This window comes from Scyliorhinus canicula, chromosome 21, assembly GCF_902713615.1.
Source record: "Scyliorhinus canicula chromosome 21, sScyCan1.1, whole genome shotgun sequence".
NCBI lineage: Eukaryota > Metazoa > Chordata > Chondrichthyes > Carcharhiniformes > Scyliorhinidae > Scyliorhinus > Scyliorhinus canicula.
The window spans coordinates 39,715,823-39,728,582 of record NC_052166.1 but is presented as its reverse complement, the minus strand read 5'-3'; the positions used below and the strand labels follow the sequence as shown (position 1 = coordinate 39,728,582).

Genomic DNA, 12,760 nt, shown 5'->3' with positions numbered 1-12,760 from the left:
ATATTAAAATCGAATAAAGCGTTTATTTCATGTTTCATCTGTGTTTATATATTCAAAATGTTTTCCTTTCTCATAATATTTCTCAGTATATTAGGCCTTATACTTGAGTCTTTGGGGCATACAATCAAGATTTGCCCCGGGCATCACCAGACCTCTGCACGCCGCTGGCCTGACCATAGCATGCAGTCAGCACTAAGATTGCTGTTGAATGGCTGTGCTCCAGGGTCGGGTTTGCACAATCTTGAAAGGTTAGCATAGATTCAAGCTAGTCTGCAGTGCTAACAGCCAGCCTATCCCTCTTAAAGGGTGGCTGCATTTTGGCTGGAGCAGATGCTAGAAGCCATTCCTAATGTGATTTTGACTTGGGAAAGATATAAGGTATTCAATGTGGCAGGGAACAGCCTCCTAGATATTCTGATGCTGCACTGGAAAGTTTGGTAGAGGTGGAAAGCTGGATAAAAGGCTTCTACCCAAACAGATCCAGGAGACTCTCCATACAAAGGCTGTGGATCAGTTTGCCAAGGTGGTCATTGCCAGGAGTCTAAAATCAAGCACCTGAGTGCAACGCCGAAAGACATTCACAAAGGTGGACAGTAAATGTAACTTCACGTCAGCACCTGTATCCTCACACATTGTTCAATATATATCCCCAATACATTGGAGCAGACAACGCTGGGGCCAGTCCTTATCTAGCAGTGGGGCTGAAATCAAACATGACAGTACGCAAACAAACCTCTTCCTCACATCCCACTTCCTCCCCTTTCACAATCTCATTTGATTTGCAACCTGCACATCATGTAAAGTATGTACCTCTTGCTTCCCACCCACCTTCACTCTACACAATCCTAGCTTTGTGCATTTCTCCTTTCAGATATATAAGAACTGCAACCTGATCAGGCCTTGGGGGAAGTGAAAGAGGGGAAAGAGAAGGAAAATGGTGATCATCTTTAATTTTAAATCACTCGCTCTCTTATTCGTAGCTAGCAGTCTCGGATACTGACACTGTGCTTATCTTGAGGATTGCTCAGAGGTGCGAGAGATGCATGTGGTGAGGCATCAAGCATAAGTGGCCTGTAGCCAGGGTAGCACAGGTCACACATGTGTTCTACTGCAGAGAACTTGGATAAGGACTTTGATGGTGAAGGATAAAGAAGAAAACTGACTGGTTATACACACTGGAATGCTTGGTGTATTGGTCGGTCAATCGGTCGGTCGGGCAGAAAACCTATAGTCAATGTCACGGAACATGGAACGTCTGGCATTAACCTGTACAGAATATTGAGCAGTGCTTGAAGCTCAGTGTCTCCAGCATAGAAGTAGTGGCTAACTCCATGGGAGTCCTTGTGGATCCATCAACATCCATGTTGATGCCTTGAGCTTTCATTGCAGCACAAGTAGTAACAATCCAATGTAAGGATGCTGCAATGAAAGTACAGATTGAAGTCCTGCAAGTTCAACATGCTGCCTTGAAGGCTCAGAGTGCAGATACAGAAGCTGAAGATGCCAGAATTCAAAGTAGCTTGCGGGGTGTCACTGAAATCCAGCAACTGTTCTCCAACACATTGTTAGGATTGTTGAGGTGTCGCTCTGGTGGAATGGCAGCGGTACCATGGAGAACAAACCTGCTGTTTAATTTAATCCAGATATCCAGGTGCTAAAGGATAGAACTGGAGCTTAATCTTTACACACACCTACAAGCTTTTATTTACAAAGACACATATTGCTAATACGGACTCCAAATCCAACAACTTCAGTCTGCTCCCACATACCATATTCAGTACAACAAGGAATGTCAATTGTGGAAGTTGTCCTCTTTACCTCTATGTATATAGGAGCACAAGTGAGTCTCCAGTTAATATGAACCTGAACACAATTAAACAGTCAATTGCTACACGATTAACACTATCCTGCCTCAGATGTCAGCATTTATCCTTTCATAACTATCAATTGCCCATTGCCTGTCAGTCAGCCGGCCCACATTGTGGGCGTCCATGCAGAAGTTGTGGCTTTTGAGACCCAGAGATGCTCTAGATCATCCTCCAACGTTATCAGCAGTCTCCCCCATTGAAAATCAGCAGCCATCCATCAACTATGTCGTGGCCACAAGGCTACCATTGCACAGAAGTACCAGAACAGGCAAAGACACATGGAAAGTTCGAGGATTTATGTTAAAAGTTTTCTGTGGACTTCTAGTGGTAGTCATGAGCTGATTGGTCACACATAAGGTGGTTCCTACTTGGAGGCTTAGGATTTGGCCCTTTCTACCCGGGTTAACGGGCGTTTTCGTGGGAAATGGGACAAAGAAATTGAAGCTTGTTGCTTCAATGTCAGCAGATTATAATACTAGGCAGAAATCGAATAAAAGTTTGATGACCCTCATGGCCCAGTGAAGGAAAGTATGACAGAACTGTCCGTAATGTTGTAACCCTCCCCACTGAATGTGGAGAAGTTAATGGAGCTTATCACCGGAGAATTTAAGAAGCAGCTGCAGAAGATGTAGGAGGACCTTGCCAGGGCAATCGAGGCAGCAGTAGCTCCTCTTCGTGGGGCTTTGGAGAGGGTGGAGAAGCGAATGGAGTTGCAGGGCTTGACGATTCAGGAGGTTGAGAGTGCTGTCTCGGGGGGCGACTTCAACTGCGTTTGGACAACCATGATTCTCATCAATTGATCATGGGGTCCGATTTCAACTGCATTTTGGACTCAAAGATGGATAGATCGAGCCTCAAGTCACTCGTAACTTCCGGAATGGCTAAGGAACCAGGAGTATTCATGGAACAGATGGTGGTGGGGGGGGGGGGGGGGGTTTGGATCTGGGGAGGTTTAGGTATCCGGAACAGAGGGAGTTTGCTTTCTCCCACGTGTATTGGATATACTCCTGAATAGACTTTTTCATGATGGGAAAATGGATACCCCATTGGTTTGCAGGGACGGAATACACAGCGCGAGTGATATCAGATCAAACAGCAAGCTCACATGGACGTGAGGTTAGAAACGACCCGGCTCGTTGGTCCAGGGGTAAGATTCTTGCTTCGGGTTTTGTGATTCGTGACATTGTGAGAGGTCCCGGGTTCAAATCCCGGAAGAGCCCTTCAATGCTGTTAGGCAGCACGGTAGAATAGTGGTTAGCACAGTTGCTTCACAGCTCCAGGTTCGATTCCCGACTTGGGTCATTGTCTGTGCGAGTCTGCATGTTCTCCCCGTGTCTACGTGGGTTTCCTCTGGGCGCTCCGATTTCCTCCCACAGTCCAAAGATGTGCAGGTTAGGTGGATTGGCCATGATAAATTGCCCTTAGTGTCCAAAAGGTGGGGTGGGGTTACTGGGTGACGGGTATTTGGTGAAGGTGTGGGCTTGGGTGGGGTGCTCTTTCCTGCAGCCGATGCAGACACGATGGGTCGAGTAGGCTCCTTTTGTACTGTAAATTCTATGAAATTCTATGAAACGGGGCAAGCCCATCGGCCTTCGTGGAGGTTAGATTCAGCGCTCCTGGCAGACAAGATGCTTTGAAAGAAGGTAGTCTCGGCCATAGAGAACTATGTGGAGTTTAATCAGAATGGGGGGGTTTCATCCTCCACATTCTGGGAAGTGCTGAAGGCGGTGGTCAGAGGCGAGGTAATATCATTTAGGCCCACTGGAATATTGGGAAGGTGGAAAGGCAGAGATTGGTAGATGCTATCTTGGAAGTGGATTCAGCAGCCCCGACAAAAGAGCGGAGAGAAATAAATTGCAGGTTTAGTTCGATCTGGTATTGATTGGGAAGATGGTGAACCAATGACGTCGCTCACGGGGTGCATTCCATGAATATGGAAAGAAGCTCAGTGGTGATGGCATCCCTAATAATTTGGAATCAGCGAATGCGGCACTTCGGATTGGATGGGAGCATGTCTGTACTGTCACCAATCTGTGAAAATCAGATTTGCATCATCGAGGATGGGCGCATCTTATAGGAGCTAGAGGAGGGAGGAGTTTGAGAGGATCCGGGATCTGTTTGTGGAGTGTAGGTTCGCAGGGCTGGAGGCGTTGAAGGTGAAATATCAGCTCCTCAGGAGGAGCAAATTTAGGTATTTGTAGGGGAGGAATTTTCATTCCCTCAGCTGCCAAGTTATAAGTTGATGGATAGATTGTCATCATGCAGTGAGCTGGGGAAGGGAAGATCATGGATATATATATATATATGGGCGGTTGCTGGAGACAGGGAAGGCTCCATGAGAAGAGAACATGGGGAAGTGGGAGGAAGAGCTGGGAATGACACTGGGGGGAGGGGCCTGGAGTGAAATATTGTACCAGGTGGACCCGACCTCCTCCTGCGCCAGAATGAGTCTGATTCAATTTAAAATGGTTCTCAGGGTTCATATGACTCGAGCGGGTATGAGTGGGTTCTTTCTGGGTGTGGAGAATAGGTGCAAGAGGTGCTTAGGAGGGCTGGCAAATCATGTGCATATATTTTGGTCCTGCCCGAAACTGGATGAGTTGAGGGCATTGGTGTTTCAGAGTTTGTAAATGATTGTGGGGGTGAGATTGAAACCATGCCCTTTGGTGGCAAATTTTGGCATATCAGAGTTACCAGAGCTGCTGGAGGGGGAGGGGACCAATGTTGTGGCCTTTGCCTCTCTGATTGCCCGTGTCGGATACTACTTGGATGGAGGTCGGCGGTGCCACTGAAGGCTTTGATGTGGTTGTGGGCTGTTGTACAGTTTCTGCAAATGGAGAAAATTAAATAGGGGAAAGGGAGAATGGGGGGCTTGTTTTGGGGGTAAATCTAGTTAATTTATAAAGATATAAAATTACCAGCTGTCTGTAATATGTTTGCATTTGTTTTTTAATGATAGTGGAAACTTTTGTACTGTTTGGAATAAAATATATTTTTAAAAAGAGACATGTGGCTAGACTTTTTTAAGGGAAAAGGTAATCGGATGGAGGGCACACAATCTGGCGATGATCATGGCTCCAAGCCACTTTGAATGAAAGTGGTTCAGAGTTGGATCGGCTACCCTCCAGGAAGCAGTGATAAGCCAATTCTAACCAATTATTATCAATAAGAGGCCTACAAGGAATCATGGGAAGGATCACATCCCATCTGCTGACCCATAACGATGCTAGATCACAGCTGTGGCTTTTTAAAATGTAAAAATAAATTCACTTTCAGTAGACATTGCCTATGAGTGTGCACTAATAACCTTACCAAAATAGCATTCAGAGAGGCCAGCGACAGAAGTGTGTACATGCACTACAGGTGCCATTTTGGAGCCCAAAAAGGCACCCTGAACACCAAATGCAGTACAAAACCAAATTTCATGGCCACAAACCTTGGGGTTTGGAGAAGACATCTTGATGGATGGAAAAGCAGTTGGTCAGTGAGTGTAGTTAATAAAGAGGTTTATGGATGTCCAACAATGTAGCGTTTAATAGTATTGGATTTTAAGCACACTCCTCTATCTGTTGTACTGTTGACATATGATTAACTTCTGGATTTTTCCATAATGTCTCAATAGCTTTATAACCTTCCAGGGCAGTTTGGTGAGCACATATCCCTTTCATGTGATGCCCATGCTACTAGGGGAAGGTCACCAATATACCAGCCAACATTACAACATTAGGCCAGAAATAGGAGCCATGTTTCAAACAAATTCTCCCAATTCAGATTCAATAAGTAATTTATTTTTCACCAGTTGGTCATTTCCATTCCACTTCAAACTGCATTAAAAGCGGTTGGGTAGACTTCCCACTACGATCCCACAGGAGGCTGAACAGGTTGTGATTCAGAAGAAACCCAGGAAATTGCCTAAAATCCAAAATCTGGGATGAGTATGGGAACGCCATATTTTGGGTCTGGATTGACAGGCTGTACGGCGTCCTGTCTGCTTCTTTCCACTGAATCTTTGAACATCAACCTGTGCAAGATTGTGCTATTCCTCCAAAACTTGATAGAGGATCTGGACAAAACATTTGACTGCCTCCTGTTGTTTTATATTAGCAAGCTAAAACACGAGAATGATAGCTTAAAGCCCAATCGCCACCACCTTCCCTCGCTCCCCTGCCCCCCCCCCCCCCCCCCCAAAAAAGTGGACAAGCAATCAGCCAACTTAAAAAGAGGGAGGGAAATGTAGAAGGAAGCCAGTTTTTTTCAAACTAGTTCTGCATTTAGCAGAATAATGCTTTAGACCCAGGGGAATTTTGACTGAGTTTTTTTAGAAAGCATGAATTTTCTTAACAACACACAGGCCCTTCCACCACTGTTCCCTCCCAGGTGAGCCACTTTCATGATATCAACACTGGGACTGCCCCAATGTCGCTCTGCGTTGCTATTTTTTTCATCAAACAGCACTGTTTTTTACACAAAGCAAGTTGAGGCAAGTTTTTTACACGAGGCAAGACTTTTACACAGAGGGTAGTGGGTGCCTGGAACTCGATGCCGGAGGAGGTGGTGGAAGCAGGGACGATAGTGACGTTTAAGGGGCATCTTGACAAATGCATGAATAGGATGGGAATAGAGGAATACAGACCCAGGAAGTGTAGAAGATTTTAGTTTAGACGGGCAGCATAGTTGGCACAGGCTTGGAGGGCCGAAGGGCCTTTTCCTGTGCTGTACTTTTCTTTGTTCTTTGTTTTATGCAAAGAGTATTTCCCTTTAAAGTTTTCGAAAATATGGCAGAGGGTGGTGGATGCTCAGTCATTGAGTATACTGGGTGACACCCAGCTAAACGTGCTCGTCATGGGACTCTTCCAATTTGATTAGATCGCACCGTCCACAGTCTAAAAATTAGGGCTAGACCGTTCATGAGAGATGTTAGGAAGAACTTCTTCATGCAAATGGTGGTAGAGATTTGGAACTCTCTCACAAACAGCATTGAATCTAGAAAAGTTGTAATTTTAAATTTGAGATAGATAGATTTTTGTGAAGAAAAGATATTAAGGGATATGAGTCAAAGGTATATGGAGTAAGGCCACCGACCAGCCATGCTCTCATTAAATGGCAGGACAGGCCCGAGGGGCTGAATGGCCTACTCCTGTTCCTATGAAACTGAGGTGTCAGTATTTTGTGCCTGTAGGGGGTCTTTGAGCTCAGTTATGAAGAAGGATCAGTTCAATCCTTGTTCTAGCTGAGGAAGACTCTGGGTATACCTCCTTTCTCTACCCATGGTAAACAAAAGCTCATAGCACTTAGCCATGGTTCGGCTAATAACTGGCAAGATCCTGTCTTCAGGCAAAGAATTGTGTCCCAGACTGTGTTACTACATCAATACCACAGGGTGGCAACATCACATTCTGCTCTACCTTTGCCAAGTGATACAATTTTGAAAGTCACTGCAACTCCTGCCACCAGCTGGAAAGAGTTAGGAACAGTTGTGCATGCACATTCAGCCTGCACCATGACTGCCAGAGCGTGCACAGATTTATCCACCAAGGTGCATACCGTTTTGCTACCATGCAAATTTAACATTGCAAAACAGTAACACTGCAACTTTAAGCACCAAATGATGGGCGCAATTCACCGACCATGCTGCACCCAAAAAGCAGCACACTGTGGTGCAACGTGGCCAATTGTAGGCTGGATCACCTTTTGGCAAATCTGGGGCCTGGGGATGTTCTGTGCACATGAGGTGGGGTGGGGGAAGGGGGGGTGGGGGGAGGGGGGGGGGAAAGAGAGATCGGAACGCTGTTTAGAAATTGTGTCCTAATCTCCCTGCACTGAGGAGGTCAGCGAGCAGGGCACCTTAGTGCATGAAATGGGACTAAGTACGGCCTCGGCTGCCCATTTCCCACTGAGGACCCGTATCCAACCAGAGTTGCGTTAGATAGCATTGTGCCTCTGCCTGGATTACTCCCTAGCTTCCTTCAGGGGAGGTCTTTCTTCAAGGTTTTCTTATTTAGGGAGTCTCTGTGGGGGGGGGGGGGGGTCACTTTATTTAGTGGATCTCTGTGTGGAATCTCTTTTAGAGGGTCTCTGGTGGGGTGGCGATGGGGGGCATCTGGAGGGGGGGGGGTCTAGTGGGTGTGTAGTGAGCAGACCTTGCATTGTGGGGTGGGGAGGGAGGGTGGCGCTCGGGTGGACTTAAATAAGAACATAAGAACTAGGAGCAGGAGTAGGCCATCTGGCCCCTCGACCCTGCTCCGCCATTCAATGAGATCATGGCTGATCTTTTGTGGACTCAGCTCCATTTTCCGGCCCAAACACCATAACCCTTAATCCCTTTATTCTTCAAAAAACTATCTCTCTCTATCTTAAAAACATTTAATGAATGATAAAAACATTTAATGAAGGGAAAAAACATTTAATGAAGGAAAAAACATTTAATGAAGGATTCTCTTTGGGACAATTTTCTTGAAGGGTTACCCCCTTAGCCCACTGCGAGGTCCACCGTGTCAGAGTGAGGTTTATCAGGACCAGTAGTAATTCTTGGCCACCTGAATCCCAGCCCAGAGGACCGGAGAATCACGCGGGCCTGGAGAATATGGGGCAGGATTCTCCGACCCCCTCACCAGGTCGGAGAATCGCCAGGGGGTGGCATGAATCCCGCCCCGCCGCTCCGATGCCGGCTGCCGAATTCTCCGGCGCCAGTTTTTGGGCAGGGGCGGGGATCACATCGCGCTGGTCGGGGGCTGTTGGCAGCAGCCTCCCCCTTCAATTCTCCGGGCCCCGATGGCACTTTCCTGGCCAGTCCTGCCGGCGTGAAATGGACATGGTCCATCCCAGCGGGACCTGGCTTGTCGGCCATGTAGCGGGGTCCTCGGGGGGGGGGGGGGGGGCGGAGGGGATCCGGCCCTTGGGGGGGGGGGGGGGGGGGCCCATGGTGGCCTGGCCTGCGATCGGGCCCCACCGATCTGCGGGTGGGCCTGTGCCGTGGGGGCACTCTTTCCCTCCACGTCGGCCTCTGTATGGCTCCGCAATTGCCAGCGCGGGGAGGAAACCCCCTGCGCGTGCGCAGGAAACACGTCGGTGGTTCTGCGCACACACCAGGATATGCTGGCAGTCCTCCACATGAGCCAACTCGCGCCGGCCGGCGGTAGCCCTTCGGTGCCAGTTGGCAACCCCTCCAGCACCAACCTGGCCCGCGGAAGTGCTGAGGATTCTGCAGCTTCCAGGTGGCCCGATGCCGGATTGGTTCACGCCGCTCTTGGCGCCGGAACGGGCCGCCCCGCCAATTCCAGGAGAATCCCGGCCATGGTGCCCGGCCCGTTAAGTGGATGCAAATGAGTCTCAATATCACGTTAAACAAATAAATAAATAAATAATCTTTATTGTCACAAGTAGGCTTACATTAACACTGCAATGAAGTTAAAGCGCCTCATTACCACATTCCAGTGCCTGTTCGGGTACACAGAGGGAGAATTCAGAATTCTCAGCTGGTACGGGAATTGAACCGACTCTGGTGGCCTTTTTCTGCATCACAAACTCGCTCTCTAGCCCACTGAGCTGTACCAGCCCCTCTTGCTGGCACGAGGCCTGAACCTCGATCCCAATGCCAGCGGCGGGCTGGTGCATTGGAAACGGATCGGCACCTTCACAATGCTGAATTCTCCTCCTCAATGGGAACTCCACTGCCAATGGCATGAGACGGTGAATTTCGCGCAGTAAACTGGCGGGTTTGGAAAGCCAATCTTTAGACTGGAAATGTTTTTCTTTCAAGCTTGGATTTTGTCATATTATCTGAAGCTACTTTCTACAAGTTCAAGCCTAGTTACTCATTCATTCATAATTTCGCTGTAAAATAATTTACCGTTGCTGCACCCACTGAAATGAACGCACCGCACAGAACTAGGCAAATACACATTTGAAACCATACCCTAAGTTGGCAGCCTACCATGAATAATGCTTCATCAGTTTTGAGTTCACTGATCCCTGTTTAATATCTAAGAAAGAACTTGCATCATGATCTGGGTCATCTCAGAGCAATTTACAACAAATTAAGTATTTTGAAGAGTAATCACAGTGAAGAAATGTGGCAAGCATTTGCAACGTGGCACAATGAAAGACTGATCAGTTCCTCTGTTTTAATGATGTTGGTTGAGGGTTAAATGTTGGACAGGATAACACCCCTGCTCTTTTTCAGAGTAATCGCATCTTTTACAGCCATCAGAGAAAGCAGATAAGACCACACAGCCTTCCTGTTTCCAAAAAAATGACACCTCTGACAATGCAGCACTTCCTCAGCCCTATACTGGTGCCACCCATAACCTTCTGACTCAGAAGTGAGTTGTGGTCACTGTACCAAAGCTGATACCCAAATATGCAGAATAAAAATTGAGAAGCTTCTCTAATCGTCATTGAAATATTAAGTGAAACCCCATCTGCCAATAGTTATAAACCTGCAATTCAATTTATTAACATCAAGAAGCTATTAATGTTAAATACTGCTCAGTGTGACCTATTTCCTGAACAACATCAGCTAAGATGGGGCAACATCTTACCGTGGCAGCGCAGTAGCATAGTGATTAGCACAGGTGCTTCACAGCTCCAGGGTCCCAGGTTCGATTCCTGGCTTGGGTCACTGTCTGTGTCCGGAGTCTGCACTTTCTCCCCGTGTTTGTGTGGGTTTCCTCCGGGTGCTCCGGTTTCTTCCCACAGTCCATAGTTGTGCAGGTTAGGTGAATTGGCTATGCTAAATTGCCCTTCGTGTCCAAAAAAGGTTAGTTGGGGTTACGGGGATAGCGTGGTGTAGGGATAGAGTGGAGGTCTGGGCTTAGGTAGGGTGCTCTTTCCAAAGCCTGGTGCAGACTCGATAGGCCGAATGGCCTCCTTCTGCACTGTAAATTCTATGATTCTCTGATCGGTCTTTCTCTGAGATCTGCAGTTGGATCAGACAGGGGTTGTGTTCTGGCAATGACACTGTTTGACATATTCTTCTCTTGGTTACTGTCAATAACCTTCAGCTCATCTATAGAGGATGCCTACTTACATTCCAGAACTGATAGAAAGCTGTTCAGCTTTGCTCACCTGTAACTGAAGACAAAGGTGCCTAAGTCCTCATCAGAGTTGCTCTACACTGATGATGCCACGCTAACATTCCTCATATTGAGGAAGATTTACAGTGGCAAATGGAGAGACGCTCTCATAGCTGTCAAAAGTCTGGCTTTAACACTAGCTTCAGGAAAACAAATATCATGGTCCAGGGTGTTGCCACACCGTCATCTATCAGCTATTGGCAATGGGAACGGTTGTTGATAGCTGCACTTATCTACGCTCCAAAAGTGCCAGTAATCTGTCACTTAATACTAAAATCAACCTGCATATTGCAAAAGCTGCAGCTGTAGTAAGCTATTAAGAGAGTGTGGAACAAGTCACCTGACTGAACACCAAACTGTGATTCTACCAAGCCTATGTCCTCAGTGCATTCCCCTACCTACACTGTTAAAACCGAGACAACACAGGCTAGACAGGAGAAAAGGCTGAACAGTTCCTTTGGAGAAATAAAGTGCGATAACAGAAACGGCATAAGCCTTGGACTCCCTCCCTATCAGGACCACCTAAGTACCCTTGATTGTTAAGTGTGTTTTAATTAATGAGACTCCTGTAAAGACATCAAGATGAGAATATAGCGCGTGGTTTACCGCCAGAATCGCTGGTAAATCCTGCGAGAGGCTTCTTCCGAGATTCCCGACGGTCATTACGCCCCTCAAGAACTCGCGAGACGTGATGATCTGAATCTTGCCCACAGCGAGCTTAGCTTCTCACTGAACTATGCCTATGCCAAAACTAGCCAGCCCCCAGGATCTATCAGTCTCAGCGAGGTGGCCAAAGCCGGGTGCCAATTCGCACTGGTCTCCACAAATGGAGATCAGGTGGAATGGCACGGGGGGGGGGGGGGGGTCTCCCAGGTGATTGGTGGTTGGCCTGTGGGCAGGGTGGCATACTAGTACAGTTGATGTCACCCAGGCACATTGGCACTGCCAGCCTTGCACTCTGGCAGTGCCAGCTCCCTGCAGGTGCCACCTGGCTATCAGCCTATCATTGCCAGGACGTGTCAAGGTGCCCGGGTGGCATTTTGCCCATGCATGGGATCAAGACTGGGGATGTCCTCCCTGTTTGAGGTGGGGTACAGGAGAGGGGTTTGAGGACCCCTGAAGAGGTGAGTTGGGGCATTGGGAAGGTGCAGGGATTACATCGGGGTGGGGGGGGAGGGTCAAGGGATCGGGTGTCATTTTTAATTAGGGCGCATGTGTGAGCAATAGGTGTTGAGCCCTTGGTACACATGATAGATGTACAGCTTTAAAAAGCTATACAAAATGTCAGCGCGACCAAGGCAAGGCTGGTACAACTTTTAAAAAACCTTTAAGGACAATTGAATACCTCAGCAGGGAAGGATGAAAGGCACTGAAATAGGTCAGTTGGAAGGAAGTAGCAGAGAGCAAGAAGTTGTACACTAGAAAATGATCCCTATTACTGTCTTGCTCATTATTCCACTTAAAGGACTGCGATGGATGAATAAATGTTCTTGACTTAAACTCTAGTCTGCGTGCCTAACTGACATCTGGGTCCGAGGCCTACTTTAGCCTTCAACGCTAAATATTTACTGATGGTTTACAGTTTCTGGTTATAGACTAAAATCTAATATTGTATATCATTAAGGCTACAATAATAATTTGTCTTGAATGCTTACCATATATGACATGGTTCTCTTGAGGTGCTTTCCTCAAAATCTGAAAAGTAATCAAATTATAAGTAAGGTGAATATTAACTTAGTTTGATCATATGAGTCAATTGCGTGGGGTATAATTTCAACCTTCAACCTGAAGAAAGGGATTAGGAGAACTAAGAGAGGG

General features: G+C 47.2%; 1 protein-coding gene across 3 annotated transcripts in view; it reads right to left on the bottom strand.

Moving 5' to 3' along the window:
* Positions 1-12,760, bottom strand: part of rgs3a (regulator of G protein signaling 3a) — a 325,379-nt gene that overhangs the window by 152,754 nt on the left and 159,865 nt on the right. For all 3 annotated transcript variants that reach the window (XM_038781674.1, XM_038781675.1, XM_038781676.1), the window contains one exon: positions 12,598-12,637. In XM_038781674.1, the coding sequence (XP_038637602.1) occupies positions 12,598-12,637 (40 nt within the window). The remainder of the gene's footprint in view (positions 1-12,597; positions 12,638-12,760) is intronic.